This window comes from Parasteatoda tepidariorum, chromosome 9, assembly GCF_982258835.1.
Source record: "Parasteatoda tepidariorum strain Cologne lab strain chromosome 9, Ptep-v5.0, whole genome shotgun sequence".
In the NCBI taxonomy this organism is placed as follows: Eukaryota; Metazoa; Arthropoda; class Arachnida; order Araneae; family Theridiidae; genus Parasteatoda; species Parasteatoda tepidariorum.
In genome coordinates, this window is record NC_141763.1 from 70,896,843 (window position 1) to 70,916,967 (window position 20,125).

General features: G+C 29.6%; 1 protein-coding gene across 1 annotated transcript in view; it reads left to right on the plus strand.

Annotated features, from left to right (window-relative positions):
• Window positions 1–20,125, plus strand: part of LOC107457219 (uncharacterized) — a 90,396-nt gene that overhangs the window by 44,128 nt on the left and 26,143 nt on the right. Inside the window, exons 2-6 of the mRNA XM_071186662.2 lie at window positions 11,478–11,698; window positions 13,681–14,077; window positions 15,119–15,403; window positions 16,294–16,731; window positions 19,225–19,359. Of these exons, the coding sequence (XP_071042763.1) occupies window positions 11,478–11,698; window positions 13,681–14,077; window positions 15,119–15,403; window positions 16,294–16,731; window positions 19,225–19,359 (1,476 nt within the window). The remainder of the gene's footprint in view (window positions 1–11,477; window positions 11,699–13,680; window positions 14,078–15,118; window positions 15,404–16,293; window positions 16,732–19,224; window positions 19,360–20,125) is intronic.

Sequence of the window (20,125 nt, forward strand, 5' to 3'; positions counted from 1 at the left end):
GTTGTATCTGAGTATAATCATAGATTTCAAAACTCACCATTGGGTTATAAGGAGAATTGATCCACGGGACTTCTTTCACTTTTCCACGGAACCATAGGATTCCACCGAATACTATTTGAGAACTACTGTCTTCAATACAGCTATACATTTACTGAAAATAAATTTCTCCATTAAAATATGAAAGAATGCTTTTAGTTGTGCAAAGAATACATTTGTATTTTAGTTTTTAAATCTGCAAACTGTATTAAATAATTTTATAATCTATTATTCAAATCTACTTCAATTCTGCTAAGCCCGCACTGAGAGAAAAAGTATGGCATTACCGGAATAAGGTGAAGTTTACCGTGTTTCTGACTCTATGGGAACATCAAAAAGCTAGGTAACTTTTACCGATGTGCTTTGGAAATGATTTTGGTAAAATATCGCTTTATTATCTGAAAAACTTTGATAAATATGGAAAAATTAATGTTTTCATCATGTTTATCACGTTAAACTATTTATTCCGTCGTAATTCTGTCATTATTTTCGATTGTGCATTTTTTACAAAATGTGTGGAAAACCCTGTGAACGGGAAAAAATTATCCAATGAATAGATCAAATGCAGCATATTTTGATTTTATTATATAGAATTATGGTTGTTTTACCAGAAATGTCATTTTTACACCGTAGGGTAATTTTACCAGAATTTTTTTTTCTAAGCATAGTTTAAATTTGTATTAATTTTCTCTCTTTACGCATGTTTGATTTACAAACTGAGTTTTCTAAGAATTAGTGTATGCAGTTTAAATTAATGATTCTAACTTCTTATTGTCTCGTAAAAATATCTTTCGACACTGCCATGTGGCATGTGTTTTCGTTTCTGTTCTTTATTTTGTAAATACTTTCCTCTTTGTAGTGTTTTTTATAGTTGTTAAACGGTTTCTGCGCTCCTGTTTTTGATATATAATATAATATAATATAATATAATATAATATAATATAATATAATATAATATAATATAATATAATATAATATAATATAATATAATATAATATAATATAATATAATATAATATAATATAATATAATATAAATGTAATGTAATATCATAATATAAATTTCTGAACTATGTTTAGAATTTTTTATCGTCTAAATAACTCATCCAAAGTAAATTGGGAAAACTAATATTAATGAATGAAAATATAGTATTAAAAAAAAATTGCAACTATTCACTTGATTTTAAATAAGGATTATCTACCTGAAATTTTGTGCATTTAAAGAAAATAGATCAGATATATGAGAAACAATTTCTAAGTTAAAATACTGAAAACCTGTTTTTAGAAAAAAAAGTAACGAAGATATACATTTGAAAAAAAAAAGTATGAATAGCATCTCGTATAGAACGAATAGAAGCACTGTTTTTTCTTTTGAAATGGAAAATATATTTCAAACCAATATTTTATTTACAAAGGTAAAATATCTTTCTATATATTTAAAATAGTATTTCAACCACAAATGTGGTTTTGATGATACTTTGATTTGCTACAACCACTGTACTTATTTGTGCTTTCTGAGAATAAAATATTCTGGATAAAAATGCTGAAACTGTAAAGCTTAACTGGTTAAAATAAATATAGAATAAAGGATAAGTGTTTTTGTGTTTCTGTTTGATTACAGTTAATGTCTATTCCAAAATTTAAGCAACTGATTTGCTGAATTGTTTACTTTAATGCTACTTCAAAAGTACTAAATTTCATTTTTTATAAAGTATAGGTAATTCTATCTAAACAGATTCCCCTTTTTAAAGTTTTTGTTGTAACTCTATTGTGTTTTAATTTTTAAAATTAAATATTTCCTTCACTGAAAATTATCTTGATCCCAAATGTCCTATTTTTCATCTAATTCAAAAACAAAAACTGCTCTATTTTCGTACTTTGATTTGAGTTATGCCAAATAAATAATAATGATAATTACGGCAAAATATAAAATCTGAATTATTAATTTGAAGATCTGTTTAACCAATATTTATTTACTTATTTATTTTTGAAACTTTAACCCATAGGCTCGCAACGATATAATTCAGCGACTCTCTCTCTCTCTCTCTCTCTCTCTCTCTCTATATATATATATATATATATATATATATATATATATATATATATATATATATATATATATATATATATATATATATATATATATATATATATATTCTCTAAAAATAAATTCACATTCACCGTTTTAGAAACCTCCCTTCCTCAGAGGTTTTTCAAGAAAAAAATTTGGCAAAATATAGGTCCAAAATATTTAAACCACTGATTCGCTAAGCTTTTTATTTTACTTAAATTACAGTTGAAAATGTTATTAATTCAATAAGAACAGTAAATTATTAAAAACAATAATTTTTTTAAAATTTCTTATTTAATTCAAACAGTCAAAAACTGATCAAACTAAATTTATTTCTACAAATTATACGTATTTGATACGTTAAAAATTATCTTAAATGAAATATTTCTCTGTCTTAACTATTCTAATTCTCATTTAATTATTTCTAATTTTTCATATTATCATCAGACCTTCTCTTACTTCTAATCTTACTTCTCGTAATTCTTACAAAATTTGGAATTACTCTATTGTTGGATTCATTTTTGATATGGGCTAAATAAAAAAAAATGTGGCGGAATTTAAAATTTAAATTATATTTAACTACAGATACGCTGAACTTTTTAATTACGTGAAATTTTAACTGGAAATGTTAATAGCTCAGCTGAAGAACTGAATTGTTTTAAAATATGATGTAACTTTCTGTAGTTAAACGATAATTTAACTTTTCTATCAGTAATTCTTACAAAACGAGAATTTACTATATAAAAATCCTGTATTATGAGTTTAATAATAATAATAAAAAAATAATACAACTGAATTTAAAATCTAAATTATTTAACCACAGATTCGCTGAACTATTTAATTTCTTGAAACATTAACTGGAAATATTAATAGTTCAGCTGAAGCACTGAATTATTTTAAAATATGATGTAATTTTCTGTAGTAAAGCGATAATTTAACTTTTCTATCAGTAATTCTTAAAAAACGAGAAATTACTATATAAAAATCCTGTATTACGAGTATAATAATAATAATGAAAAAATATTACAACTGAATTTAAAATCTAAATTATTTAACTACAGATTCGCTGAGGTATTTAATTACGTGAAACCTTAACTGGAAATATTAATAACTCAGCTGAAGAACTGAATTATTTTAAAATATGATGTAATTTTCTGTAGTTAAGCGATAATTTAACTTTTCTATCAGTAATTCTTAAAAAACGTGAAATTACTATATAAAAATCCTGTATTACGAGTATAATAATAATAATGAAAAAATATTACAACTTAATTTAAAATCTAAATTATTTAACTACAGATTCGCTGAAGTATTTAATTACGTGAAACCTTAACTGGAAATGTTAATAGCTCAGCTGAAGAACTGAATTATTTTAAAATATGACGTAATTTTCTGTAGTTAAGCGATAATTTAACTTTTCTATCAGTAATTCTTAAAAAACGAGAAATTACTATATAAAAATCCTGTATTACGAGTATAAAAATAATAATAAAAAAATATTACAACTGAACTTAAAATCTAAATTATTTAACTACAGATTCGCTGAACTATTTAATTTCTTGAAAATTTAACTGGAAATATTAATAGTTCAGCTGAAGCACTGAATTATTTTAAAATATGATTTAATTTTCCTTAGGTAAACGATAATTAAACTTTTCTATCAGTAATTCTTACGGAATGGGGAATTACTCTGCTTTCGGAAAATCCTGTATTACGAGTTTAATAAATGTAAAAAAAAATTAAATTCTAAATTATCGAAGTACTGTTTTCTCAACAGAACAGTTTAGTTTTCTAAAATTTTAACAGGAACTGTTAATAGTTCAGTCCAAATATTGAATTATTTGAAAAATATATAGAATTCCTTTATCGAGATAAATTTCCCTTTGTATATTTTTAATTAAAAACTCAAATTATTAAAAATGAATCTGGATTTAATTCTTAAAATAACGTATTTCCTATGCGGGAAATTTCCTCAAAAACCTATATTCCTTCGTCTTAATTACACTCATTCTCATCTTAATTATTCCTTAACTCTTACATTCTCATCAAAACTTTTCTATCAGTAATTCTTACAAAACGAGAAATTATTATATAAAAATCCTGTACAACGAGTTTAATAATAATAATAAAAAAATATTACAACTGAATTTAAAATCTAAATTATTTAACTACAGATTCGTTTAACTATTTAATTTCTTGAAACTTTAACTGGAAATATTAATAGTTCAGCTAAATCACTGATTATTTTAAAATATTATTTAATTTTCCTTAGGTAAACGATAAATTAAACTTTTCTAACAGTAATTCTTACGGAATGGGGAATTACTCTGCTTTCGGAAAATCCTGTATTACGAGTTTAATAAATGTACTGTTTTCTTAACGGAGCAGTTTAATTCTCTGAAATTTTAACAGAAACTGTTAATAGTTCAGCCCAAATATTGAATTGCCTAAAAATATATATAATTCCTTTATTGAGATAAATTTCCTTTTAAATATTTTTAATTAAAAACTCATATTATTAAAATTGAATCTTGATTTTATTCTTAAAATGACGTATTTCCTATGCGGGAAACTTCCTCAAAATCCTATATTCCTTCGTCCTAATTACACTAATTCTCATCTTAATTATTCCTTAACTCTTACATTCTCATCAAAACTTTTCTATCAGTAATTCTCACGAAATGAGGAATTACTCCATTTTCGGAATCTTCCCTGGTACTAGTTTAATAAAAAAATAATCACGGCTAAATTTGAAATCTTCTCAGACGATGAGATTAACGAGTTTTCGCCAAAACTCTCCTTAATTTTTGATAGATTAATCGTTAGGACCAAAAGGGCGTGGTGGAATTTTCTATCTATTTCATATATTATTTAAAAGTTTCCGAGGAAAGGTTATGATGTCAAGAGTTTGCGTGAGTAATTTTGGATAAATTCTTGAAATATCTCTGTCTAATCTGCGCTCGAGTAATATCTTTTTAACTTTTGTAAAACAGGAAATATCTCCTTGCTTGGACATAAGGAAAAGTAATTTTTAAAGAAAGATGATTGAACTTAATTACACTCCCCCAATTCGGGGTTAGGCAATATTAAGAAAAGCTGTTTGAATTAAAAATTTTGTGGGGGTTTCTTTTTGTAGATTTGTAAATGTTTTAGGATATGTAAGTGACAGAAAGTAAATTGGAAATCATAAGTTTTAAAAATGACGCCGAGATTAGTTTTACTTAAATAAGAAAGGAATGCTGTTTGATGTTTAGAAGATTTTTAATAATCATTTTTCTTAATTAAAATTAAAGTTATTTGAAAGCTTTGATTTCAGTGACTTTATATACCAGTTGAAACAATTTTTTCCAGATCCCCAAGTCCCATAGGTACACGAAGAAAAAAAATTATAGTTAAATTATACTGTATAGTAATATCATTTCTGGTTAAAAAAAACTAATTTTTTATTAATAAAACCAAAACACGCGGTATTTAACCCATTCATTTCATAATTTTTCCGTTCAATAACTGTTTACCAGAAATTTTGGGTTTTCGAAATTATAATTCTTATTATTACACATTTAGTAAAACATACAAAACCGAAAAGTAATTTTAAATGAATGGATGGTTTTCACGCCATTCTCTAAGGCAGTTTTTCCCAAAGTGTGGTACGCGTACCCCCAGGGGTACGGGAACAGTTTAAGGGGGGGGGGTACGCGTTCTTATGCGAAATATCTTGCAACAAACGAAAATTTCAAAAGAATTTATTTAAAAACATAGCTAGCCATGAAAATTTACGGTTACGTAATTTTCTATTGAATATTTTTTGCAGCCTTAGCAGTTAATAATTAGTGGTGTCAGCAGCCAGTTGTGATTTTTAACTTTTGCGCAATTTTTTATAGTAAAAAATACATAATTTTTTTTATTAATGGTACACAGTTCACAGCGTAACGAAAAATTTAGAAAGGGTAGAACACGGTTATTTTTTTTGCATGAAATGGCTTTTTACTTCCTTTTTTTTAATTAATTTTTTTAATTAAAGTTTAATAGTATTTACAGAACGAAAATAAAATAATATTGTTATAAATATTGTAAAATAATAAAATAATAATAATTAATTGTTTGAGTTATTTCTTTCACAAAGAAATATATTCTGGAAACAAAACAATAAGGCACTTAATATTGATCTTTCATATAAAGAACTGGAAAGATGATTTTCATTTGTATCAAAAAAAGCTCAACTAAAAAAAAAAAAATTAGTTAAATAAAAATTAAAGAGTTTTGATTATGTAAAACATTTTCAAATGTTTCTTTCATAATTTTCTATTTGTTTTATTTGCGAAAGTTACATGATTTATTAGCAACCTTAAGAAATTTTGAAAACTTAAAATATTAAAAAAATTACAGAATTTTTTTTAATAAATAGATGTTAGGAATAATTGAGAGGGATAGATTGTTATTGATAGCGTATTATCTTGTGTTAGTTCTAATTTAAATGCAGATGCTTTTAAAATATTCTGAAAGGCATTGTACTTTAAAAGCATTTCAGTAAACTTTTTTTTAGCGAAATTTGCTTTTCCAACTTTTTGAGAGTGTTATATTTTATTTAAAGCTTATTGATAAGTGCCTTGAGCAATTTTAATACACATATTATTTTTATAGTTTGCTTTAAAAAATTTTTTTCAGTAGCATTTTTCATAATCTAGTTTATTTTATTGAAAACAATATGGACAATTGTGGTTTTAAATGGATTTTTTCCATAAAATTGCCATAATTGTTCTTCTAGAAAGTTCATGTCTATTTTTAGAAAGTTGGTTTAGTTTGGTTGGTTTGGAAACAGGTTTGAGAATACCAAAATTGATATAGATACAATGTTCTTAAAACAAAACGGAGGATTGTTGAAGAACGTTGTCTAAAATACGACGGATTGAAGATATCATTTAAATAAAAAATATCCAAAAATTGCATTTATATTCTAATGGTCATAGACAACTTGAAAATCTATGTGTCTTTAAAAACCACTTACCTCGCTACACTAGCTACACTTCATTTACCAAGACCATGGGCCTTTAGATTTCTGACTATTTCTTTGATTACAAAGTTTCCTTGATGGGTATAAATTCCATTCTTTGATCTGGATAAAATGTCGTAAAGAAAAGTTTATCAACTAAAAATCTGAGAGTTTCTTAAAAAACAGAATTTTCAAGTTACCCAAATGCTACATGGAGAAATAAATTCTTGAAAAATTACTGTGATGTATAATAAAGACATTTCAGGAAAGAATTCCGTAATTCCGGAAACAAAACCAAAATATATGGAATTTATCACATTCATACGGTAACGGTTTATCGGAAATTCTGTTTTTCACAATTATAGTTCTTAATACCAAAAATGTAGTACAAAATTGAAAACTGAAGAAATAAATTCAACCGACTAAAAGCTTTTTATGCTTATGTTCTAAAGTATCATTAAAAATTATACCACATTTTAGCTCACATTATAAAACTGTATTTTATTGTTAATTTGTTAATTTTACCAACAAGCATTGGTAAAATTTAATGAGCATTTTGATATTCCTATAAAGCCATAAACACTGTCAAGTTTTACCAAATTTTGGTAGTGTTGATATTTCTTTTTTTTTCAGTGTAAAAATAAAAGAGGGTATGATTTGGAAAATTCAATTCGGGATAAGACTTGACATATTAGTATACCTTAAGTATGTTCCCCTCTAAAAATAATAAAGCGCAGTAGCTAGTCGATTCCGAGAAAGTGCATTTAAAACTGCAAGCATTCTTTATAAACTAGTTAAATCTTCACATCTTAAATGGTGCAGTAGACTAGTGACAAGGTGTTTGCCTGACGTTTAGAGGACTGTATTTTATTTGGTCATTTTATCATGATATGATGATGATTTTGTAATTTTATCAAGATATGATGATTTGGTAATTTTATCACGATGAAGCAACCCATAAAAACTATTTATTTGGTTCAATTTAGTTTTCAGGTTTATATTTTTTACTAAATGTGTGGTAATAAGAACTGTAATTTTAAAAACCACAATTTCCGGTAAACAGCTACCATATGAAGGAAAGATTTAGCAAGTGTTTAACGCCGGTTATACAGTAAAATAAAATCCACTATTCTCTTAGATTAGAGACGCATAAATATTGCGTTAGATTTTTTATTTAAGAATTACTTTTTTAAAAATTATTCTATGACAAAACCTAAAAAACTTAATTTGTGTTATCGTTCCAGAAAATGTTTTTAACTCGCCGTAATGACAATGCATCAGAAATTTATCTAAATTATTGCGCTAAAATAATCGAAATAAAATGCTAAGAGAAATGTTGAAAAAGGAAGATTTCTGAACACAATAAATTTAATTTTTTAAGGTACGCAGCCATGCAATTGAAAAAGGATTATTCAAAATTATTTTCAAGGATTATTCAAAAAATTTTAATAGTATTTACTGAACAGAAATAAAATAATATTGTTGTAAATATTGTAAAATAATAAAATAATAATTATAAATTGTTTGAGTTATTTCTTTCACTAAGAAATATATGCTGGAAACAAAACAATAAGGTACGTAGTATTGATTTTTTTTGTATCAAAAGACGATTTTTTTGTGTCAAAAGACGATTTTTTTGTGTCAAAAACAGCTCAACTAAAAAAAATTTAGTTAAATAAAAATTACTTTTCTTAAAATTATTCTATGACAAAACCTCAAAAACGCAATTTGCGTTATCGTTCCAGAAAATGTTTTTAACTCGCCGTAATGACAATGTATCAGAAATTTATCTAAATTATTACGCTAAAATAATCGAAGTAAAATGCTAAGAGAAATATTGAAAAAGGAAGATTTTTTAAGTACAATAAATTCAATTTTTTATGGTGCACTGCCATGCAATTGAAAAAAGGAAAAAGAAACAATTTAAGTGCAAGTCTTTTATGAAACTGTCTTTTTTCAATTGCATTTAATACTATTTTCTGAAGCAGTAAAGTCGTGAATTTCTATTTAAAGTAAAAGCTTAAGAAAACTCTAGAAATAAAATTGCTAATGACGCCAGCTTAAGAAGCATTTTCTTTATTTGCTTACCATAAGTAATGATACTAACGATCTTAAATAAAACCCAAAACCTCTCATTAAATATTTAAATATTTTCAACACTTAACTAAGGTGGCATTAAAAAATAGTTGAGTCAGCATCCATTAACGAGTGTTCTTGTTTTTCTGAAAGGAAAAGAAAAAGCTGCGAAATTTAATATGTTCATTAAATAAATTTCAGCTTAGGTAATTACTTTATCTTTCACCAAGTGACTGTTATTTATTACCCATTTTCGTGAATGCTTGTATTCATTTAAAAAAAATAGAATTTTGTTATTAAAAAATAGCTTAAAAAGCAGTAAAGCATTAAAGAATAATGAAATAACGTTAAGGCATAAAAAAGAAAAATTTCTTTTGAAAATTATTTATTTTTTGCTTCTGTTTTCGTATCTTCACTTAAAAGATTTAATTTAATAAGGATACTTTGTATATTCTTTTAGTTATTAGTTGTTTTAACAGAGAAACACAGCAAAGACATCTGCTTCATTCGATTAAGATTAATAAGAATAATTAATATTATAGTTTTATTGCACATTCTTTGCAATTATGTTTATAGTATTTAAGATCACTCACTACTTAATTCGAAAAAAAATAATATTGAGTTAGTTTTGTGTTGTATTATTCATAATAAATATATGTAGGATATTTGGTCAGAAGTTACAGAAAATTCAAATATTTTACTACTTGGTGTAAAGTAGCCTCCGCCGTTTTTATCATTCAGTAAGACTAACAGTTATGATTAGCGTAAGGTAAGATAGAACATAAGAGTCAGGGAATTTCTTTATATGATAAAACATAAAGTTAAAATCGATAATTTAGAATGCATATAAACACCAATTCTTATAGTTTGTAATTCAAAAATGCACTTAGCTTAGATAAAATATTAAGATGAATTCGAACTAGGATTAACAGAATGGAAGCGGAGAAAAATTATGAATTTTAAAATAATTTAATACCATCCTTAGAGATTTAAAAATTAAAATACAATTATCCTTATTAATGAACTAAAAACATACATATTTAACGGCGATTTTTTGGTTTCTGTTTATGAATATCAGCGTTTGAAAACAACAACTCTTGTTGACTAATTCCAGGTTGTAAACAAATACCCGGCTGAAGACTCCCCGTGTAGTAAATGGTGACTGATGTACGTTAAATCTGTCAAATCCAAAGTCCTCCATGTTCCCATAACAAATCAATGCCTCTGGGGGTACTGATCCAGGAGTTTCCTTGTCTTCTGGATTGGTTCAAAATTACAAGGCTACGTAGTTGAACATTAGTTGTCGTAAACCCCAAAATTGGGTCGGCTGTTCAACGACGGATAAAAAATAAAATAAGATATTAGAATTGGAATTCATTGTATTTTTGATATTCAAGGCACACCAAAATTGGTGTTTTTGGAAGTAAAAAGAATAATCGCGTGGTATGAAAGTGGAAGAGCTTAGTGTAAGAATATTTGATTTTTATGTTAAGATTTAAAATGCATCCTTGAAATCGTTTATGAACACTGGCTTTGGTGTTCGGAATAAAGTGTTCTTTTACTCAATTTTTTGGGTCATTCAACATTACATCCGGAGAAATATTACACCACAGTTTTCTGAGTGTAGACAATTCTTAAAATTTCAGGAACTTGTAAAACACCTGACTGGACTAAATATATGGAACAGTTTATAGTAAAAATATCATTTTTGAAAAGAAAAATGGTATTAATCACAACATTACACCAAGCATTTAAACTTTTTCTAGTAAAAATTATTAACCTTTAAAATTATATTTTAAATGCTGTTCCATTCAGTTCTTTAACACGTTGAAAGCCATGGGGGTCACCGGAGACCGGCGAAGCCAAGATTATTAGAAACAAATAATTCGAGTAAATTTTGAATTTTTTTTAAATATTATTACCGTTACTAAAATGGTTTGAAGAAATGAATGCAATATTGAACACACAAAAATAGTTTTATTTATATACACGGAGATGCCAACTTGCTGCGGGCAGCGAATAAATATTTTCAAGTGGTAGTTTATTAATCGTGGTTTAATAAATTATATTTAGTAGATTTTAATCCATTACTATTTCTAAACAATTCGTAGGCTTACATATAATTCACCACTTTTTTCAGATATGTCATGCTAAACCTTTTAAAAAAACTAGCAAAATCTGTCTAATATTTGCAAATTTAGTTTGTAGTTATTTACCGTTTTGCCAGGCGGGCAAGCCATGTAAAATTATCAAGCCATTCAACGTGTTAATTAGTTTTGATAGTATGTTCACTTTCTCTATTACAGGTAAGGTTGTTTTTCAAGACCCTCTTCATCGACCTCGTGTTTACGAAGGAGCACCTCCAGGAATTCATGTAACAACCGTACATGCATATGACTCAGGCAGGAAGGCAGTAACTTACAATCTGCTAGATGTCAGAGAATACACGTTCTTCAGTGTTGATTCTTTGACTGGCAATATATCCACGGCGAAGACAATCAATAAAAGAATTGGCGATACTTACGAAGTAAGTAGGTGCACTTTTTCGAATTTGAATAATTTCACGTTGAGTTATCATTACTTTTTTGAAAACAATCATTAATATAAATCTTATTTTTTATTTATAAAGATACATGAATACAAGTACTTAATTTTTCCAAATTCGAGTGTGAGGATTTCAAATCTGAAATTAGTTTAAAAAGCAACGAATTTTTTTAATGATAGTCTATTTTTTAAAGAAATTTAAAAGTTTAAAAACGTTATATATAAACGGGGGTCGCATATATGTTGCGACAAATTTATAGGGACGTTAGGGCTTATCTGGATTCAAATTGCACAGAATCCCAAGCCTAGAAATGTCATCCGATGCAGCTATTTCTATAATATAAATTGTTTATTCGTGTACTTCTGAATAAGGCAGTCAGGCTACCTAAGCCGGGGTACCATCTCCTCTGCAGAGCATCAAAATTGTGATGCCATGTCTTCGGATCATCTTTAAGGATGATCCAAACCGTCGCGAATAGCCCATTGTTCAGCTTTAGTGCGATGTAAATAAAAAAATAACTGCAACTTTTGAATATGTCATAATAAGGAAGTGCCTCCAACCACGCAAAATAACATTTCCTGCATGGATTTCTATGCAATTTTAATCCTGATGATGTTCCCTAACATCTTTGCTACTCCCTGTTATATATAAACGCTTTTAAACTCGTACATTTCGTCAAAAAAGGGGCTAAAATGTCATTCAAAGAGGAAAAATTCGTAGCTTTGAAAGAGAAAATGATTGCAGATTTGAAATCTGATACTTGAAAATATCCAAAATCCGCAAGCAAAATAATGCAGCAGGATAAAAAAATTCTCAGTGTAATCTGTTAGTTTTAAGTCCTTAATTAGTACTTTAGATTGCCTATGCAAGGTGCCTCAAATTTATGTTGCCAAAAAGAATGAGAGAAGAAGTCCCACAAAAATAAATATAACGCAATTTCTGCGAAGCTCACATTTACAAGAAATTATACTAGAGAAGACGCTCGATTTTTTTTTTGTAAAGCTGTTGTGGCAGTAGATGATTTGTTTGCTAAAGTGTACTACTCCCTGAAACTCCGGTATAATACATGTCTGCTGGCGATTGGTAAATGCTTTGAACATAAGTCCTAAATTAGTTTCATGTGTGGAAATGTGTGCTCGCAAACACTTCCTAGATTCGCTTGGAAAGGTTGCAAATAATACTTAACAAATAAGGACAAAAAACAAAAATGGCCCCACATCATTTAACACACTTTCCATAAAGCATACATTTACAACAAAGTACGCTCGAAGTTTTTGTAATGATGTTGTGCCAGTAGAGGATTTGTTTGCTAAAGTGTACTATTCTCTAAAAAGCTGTTATAACGCGTGTATCCAGGCTATGAGTCAAAGCTTTGAACATTGAACATAAATTAGCTTCATGCGTATTTTCAAACGCTTCGTATATCCGCTTCAAGAGGTTACAAATTATACGTAACATATAAGGGTACATATAACGCAACCAACCGATATCTCCATTTCTCTTATTTCCCCTGTTTGAGGCCTTACCGCGTTATATGAAATTATCACCTGATAAACTAGTATCACCTGAAAATATCATTACACTTATGACATCTGAAAATATCACCACACTTACACTATATGAAGTTATTGTCAGAAATTCTAGTGACATCTGAAGATATCACTACACTTTTACCATCTTTAGATATTACCACACTTAAACTATTTGTATATATCACCACACTTATACCATATGAAGTTATCACCAGACTTATATCATTTGAAGCTATCACCAGACTTATGCCACTTGAAGATATTACAAAATTTATACCATTTGGAGATATCATCACATTTGTAACATTTGTATACAGCATTACACTTGTACCATTTGCATATAGCACCGCACACATACAGTTTCCATTTATGATAACTTTCATATCACTTGCACAAATCTCAATACAGTCTTAATAATTTTTTTATTTATAGATCATTGTTGTAGCAATCAGCCAAGGGGAAACAAAATTGCGCCAACTGCAAATCGCTGTTTCAGAATACAATATCCATCCTCCTGTCTTTGAACATGACGTTTACAGAGGTGAAATGCACATACGTTCCAAAGTTGGTTCTACAGTTCTAAAGGTGAAAGCAAAAGACGAAGATATGGTTTCTTATAACGCAAAGGTTCTGTACAAACTGGATTTTCCATATGATTCACGTGGCCGTTTCACTATTGATCCAGCAACTGGTGTATTGTCTTTGGTAAGAGCGTTGGACATCGAAACTTCTGAGCCGGTCATAGATTTAGGAGTAACAGCTGTTGATGGTGGATCACCCGTAAGAACAGATTATGCCAAGATTGAGATACTTGTAAAGACAATATCAGGTACATACTAAAAATTTACTCACAATGAACTAAACATTTATCTAAAGGTTTATTGACAAAAATATGATTATCTGAAAAAGATTTTAGATAATCAAAGTTACTAAACCTATGGGTATAACTTTGGATAAAACTGTATAATTCGGTAAGTATTAACCTACTTGGAAATATATAAAATTATAGCTAGCTAATCATTTTGTTTGATAAAAATATGATTATCTGAATCAAAATTATAGACAATCAAAGTTATTAAACCTATGGGTATAACGTTGAATAAAATTGTATAATTCGGTATGTATTAACCTTCCTGGAAATATATAAAATTATAGCTAGCTAATCATTCTGTTTATCGTGTAAAATTGTTCATTTAATTTTATGAAATTGATGAGCCGAAGTTTTTTTAAAGGATGATACTGGCTAATATTTATGCAAGTAAGCCAGTTTGTTTCCTCTTAATTTTGATAAATTTAATCACGATGAAGCTATTAAGATCAATATCGATACAAATTAACCGTTGATAAATGCTTGTTTAATAAAGCTAACTCGCTCATGCTCAACATGTAGAAGAAAAGTACGGTAGTAGTTCAGTAGATTATTTACGTCAAACTAGAGCTTCATGTTGGGCTATTGGTGACGGCCTGGGAAACACCTTTGATGTTGATCCAACAACAAGCCATCAGAATTTTAATTCTCGGAAGAGGGGAGGGCTCTCCCACTTTGGTGGCCAGATGACCTGCGTTCGAAGTCGCTCCCTTTACGGCAAAACAGTTTAATGAGCAAACCACAACCAGTGATGCTTGACTTTGGTATTCTACTGGGAACCTTGTCCGTACAATCATTCCATTGCTGGATAGAAGAAAAGTACAGAAAACTACCATGTTTAGTTCAACGGGGATAGAATTATCAGATTTCATATTCATATTTTACTGCTGTGGTCAGCGACGATTTAGAGCGTAATGCAAATAAATCAATCCATTTCGAAATTTAAGTCTCAGTCATTTGTATCTGATTTATCTTAATTTTAATCATGTTTTATCTCCTTAGAACCTAGAGATGTAAGGTCTGCAAACGCTACGGGATCTACTGTTCAAGTATGCTGGTCACGTCCAGAATTTGGCCAAGTTCTAGGATATATCATTAAATACAGAGAACAAAAAAGTCCACACGGCACCCCAGCCTTTTTGAATATCACATCAGGCGCAACGTCGAAGTGTTCAACTTTGGTGGAGCTTAAACCTTGGACGGATTACGAATTTAGGATATACGGTTGGAATAGATATGAAACTGGTCAAGGAAGTTCAGTCGGTAGCTTTGGAACAAGACCAGACTGTAAGTATCTTTTTATATTGAATTGAACTAAAAATATTAATGCGTGATTTTTAACTATATTCACAGTTGAAGTGAAATATTTACATAGACATATACAATCGTTTACCTAATTAAAGACTACAATAGCAATCGGAAATAGCAATCGACATGTTTTAAGCACCTCAAAAACAGGCCAGCATTTTTAGCGACCCATCGTTTATACTATCATACTATTAAGTTCATACTATCGTTTCGTATCGTTCATATCATATCAAGATATTTCATATCACTTCGTTCATATCGTTAATTTCATATCATTTTACTTCGTTCATATCGATAATTTCATTTCATATCATATCAAATTATGCTATTCATATTATAATTTATAATTTCAGCAAACTTTATATGATGACAAGTTGACGCCTACTATTGCACAAGCTAATTCTTTACTTGATTAGACGACGATATTATGATTATATTTAACATCTTATCAAGGTTGTAGAAAAATAATACAGGAAGGACTGCGGAAGGTTTGCAGAAGGTTGCAGATAGGTTTCATCAGATTTGTTATTCCAATAATAGATCTTTTTAAATAATTTATCAAATAAGTAATAAATTCTGTCTTTTAAATGTTTTTAATCTGTTACAGCTGTTAGAGCAACCAGTAAAGCGGCTGAGCAAATTAATTTCAATCTAAACTGCAATACAATTTGCTTGCTTCATCTCACTACAAAAACAAGATTTCAAGTTTTATAAGTGTCAAACAGATTATAGGTTATAATTATAAATTACGTATTGTTTGGTCGCATTTTCTAAAAACATTCATTTTAAAATTCAAAAAGAAAGTATATATGCGTGTAATATTACTTTTAATCTAATATAAAAATATTTTTTAATTTTCCCCCCCACAGACTGTCAAATGAATATTTGTCAACATGGTGAATGTCATATACTCAATGAAGAACCTGGATACCACTGTGATTGCAAAGAAGGATACTACGGTGAGGTCTGTGAAAAATTGAATCCCTGCATTCTGGAACCGTGTGAGAACTTTGGAAAGTGCTTCAACATTACAAACAACAAGCACCGATGCGAATGTCTCCCCGGATTCTCTGGACAAAACTGCAGTGATTTCAATCCTTGTGCAATCAGGCCATCTCCCTGCCTGAATGGAGGGCGATGCGAAAGTACAGCCAGCCACAAGTACCAATGTTATTGCATGGAAGGATATTACGGAAAAACATGCCAGTTTTATAATCCTTGTTCTGAAGAACCGTGTAAAAACGCAGGGAAGTGTCATAATGAATCACAAGAGGAGTATATTTGCAAATGTGCCTCTGGATTTACTGGTATTAATTTTAAATATTAAGAAGTGTCGAAAAATGCGTAAATTGCAATTTTTTTCCAGAAAAAAACACGCTCATTTATTTGGTTGTTTGATGCAAGCCTTTGTTAAAAACAATTTTATTCAGTTTGATGCTCCTATTGTGTAAAATCTATAAAATTAAGTTTTTCTGATTTAATATTCAGTCAAAAAGCTAGTGAGTATCCCATTTTTAAAAAAATGTTGATAAGAAATTATACATAATATCAGATTCTGTGAGGAGGGGGAAGATAATGCTATTGCATTTGATTATTTCTGAAGTAAAAAATAAATTCTAAATACAAAAAAAAAATTGGGTTTTTTTTGACGGCTTATGCATAATATAAATATTTTTGACCATAACGATTTCAGAAACGTTAAAAGAATGGAAAGGTATCAAATTACTTTACTGTAAATAGCATAATAAAAAAAAACTCCGGTGGTTTTCGGGGTGGTAGCTGGTCCATGGTGGACTACGGGTTAACATTATTCTTCAGGCATTCGACTGTGTTGTTCTGACTAATTTGTTCTCGCCCACTGACGGATTTCCATTTATCTCAAATATTTTGGATTATTCTTCAGGTATTCGACTGTGTTCTGACTAATTTGTTCCCGCCCACTAACGGATTTCCATTTATATTAAATATTTTGGATTATTCTTCAGGTATTTGACTGTGTTGTTCTGACTAATTTGTTCTCGTCCACTGACGGATTTCCATTTATCTCAAATATTTTGGATTATTCTTCAGGTATTCGACTGTGTTGTTCTGACTAATTTGTTCTCGCCCACTGACGGATTTCCATTTATCTCAAATATTTTGGACTATTCTTCAGGTATTCGACTGTGTTGTTCTGACTAATTTGTTCTCGCCCACTGACGGATTTCCATTTATCTCAAATATTTTGGACTATTCTTCAGGTATTCGACTGTGTTGTTCTGACTAATTTGTTCTCGCCCACTGACAGATTTCCACTTATCTCAAATATTTTGGATTATTCTTCAGGTATTCGACTGTGTTGTTCTGACTAATTTGTTCTCGCCCACTGACGGATTTCCATTTATCTCAAATATTTTGGATTAACTAATAGCAAGTGTCGTTTCTTTCTCATAAAGTCATTGTTTCGCTGTTCCACACTGATCACAACTTAGAATCGAAATCTGTTATCTTATAAAATTGCGTGTCTGTAAATACCAACGTTTGTCTGTTAAGCAGCGCGTACACAGACAGGAATCTTATTTTAATATACACGGTCTAGTCGCATTAATGAGATCACCACCTACTTTCTACGTAAATGGTGAAATAACCCATCGATGAAGGCAGATGGCAGCACATTGAAATGAAGTGTTTATAAAAGGAGTCCGAAGGAATCCGGAAACATTGCAATCATTGTTTCAATTCAGAAACGGAACGATTTTTCTGATGTCCAAAAGGGAATAATCATTGTCTTACGGGCCAAGGGTTCAAGCATTTCCAAAACGGCTTATTTTGTGAACTGTCAACGTGCCGCCGTGATAAAAGTGTAGCATGCACGACAAAACGACACTATTTAAAGTCAGCAACGAGGTAAATGTGGTTCGCCACGGACCATAGATGGCCGACTTCAACAGAGACTGCAGAAATACGTTCGGATGAATAAACGTGTAACCATTGAGCATCTGACCCCCCCCAGATGAGCCAAGGGGTTAGGAGCAATGTATACTCATCAAAGGTTCAGTAAACGTTGCCTGCGTATGGACCTTCGCAATAAACGCCTGGTTAATGCACGTATGCTGACTGATGCTCATCAAAGACGAAGACTGAAATTTTTATGCCAGTTAAGCAACTGGACGCCGACTGAGTGGCAACAGGTGAATCACCGATGAATCACGCTTTTTGCTCCAACAGGCAAATGAACATCGGCAAATACGGCGGGAAACGTCTGAAAATAAACACCTTGTAGCAATTGCTGGAAGAGTTCAAGGGGGGATTTTCTGAGTTCACTTATCATTGTGGAAGGCGCAATGGATCAACACGCGTTCGTATCGGTCATTGCGATGTTCAGCCCTGCAACCTACATATGAATTTTTTTCTCAGGATGATAACATCTACGAGCAGGACAATTTGAAGCGTCATACAGCTCATAGTGTTACCATCAGGGTAAGTTTACCGTCCTCTTTTGGCCACCTTACTCCCCAGACTTAAGACTATCGCCTTTCACGTTTCTATGAAAGGTAGTTATTTGACTTTTAATAGGTAGATACGTTAATGTGACCGAACTGAGTAAGTGGAGGTATTTGCTATGAAATTAATCATATGATAAAGTATTGCTTAAACTGATTTATGTTAACATCAGAAATTAAGAAAAAAGTGAAAATCGAAAAAAATATCTTTAAAGTCAAGCAATTACCAAGTTCAAATGAAAATTGTAATAAAAATAGTTTGTTTAGTTAAGTATAACACACATAAAGGTTCCTTAAATTATATATTATTTTATTAAGGTAGAAATTGTGAGGTGGATATAGACGATTGTGAATCATCTCCTTGCAAGCATGGGGGTACTTGTAAGGATGAAATCAATGACTTCTATTGTCATTGTGCACCTGGATACAAAGGAAAACGCTGTAACCTTGTAGGTAAGTATGATCTCTTTAGTTTATATTTCCATCGGTAATAAACAGCTGATTCAAACATCAAAGGCTCAATTCTCAATCTTTAACTCCAAAATATGGTAATGTTAAAATCAACTGAACTTTTAAGAACTAAATTAAATTTTGCTGGCGAAACACGGCAAAAAACCTCCAGTTCAATGATACTTTAATTTATGAGTTTTGTGGTAAAATAATTATCGCAAACTGTTGGAAATTTCGATGGGTAGGGAATTAAAATTTATTTTAAATTTGTTGTAACATTAACTAAGTAAACTAATTAATCTATCTAAATTCTATTAATCTATCTAGATTGTAGATTGTCTATCTGGATTCTAGTAATCTATCAAGATTCTAGTAATCTATCAAAATTGTAGATTGTCTATCTAGATTCTAGTAATCTATCTAGATTGTAGATTGTCTATCTAGATTCTAGTAATCTTTCTAGGCTTTAGATTGTACTAAGTAACCTAGGTTGTAGTTAACAGTTATCACTGTTAACTTAATTAACTAAGTAATAAGTAAGTTAAGCCATATTATTGTACTTCTTTAACTTGATATCACGAAACTATGGTTCAACCAAAACTGAAAGATGGGTATAATTTAATTTATTATTAAGGTAGCGGCAAACTTCAGGATCATTATGATTCAAGATATTCATGTTATGGTTCACTATTGAATCCGTTTTTATAGATAAGAACTCAGTGGGCACATTGTTTTACACAAAATCATAATCATCGATCGATCACATCAT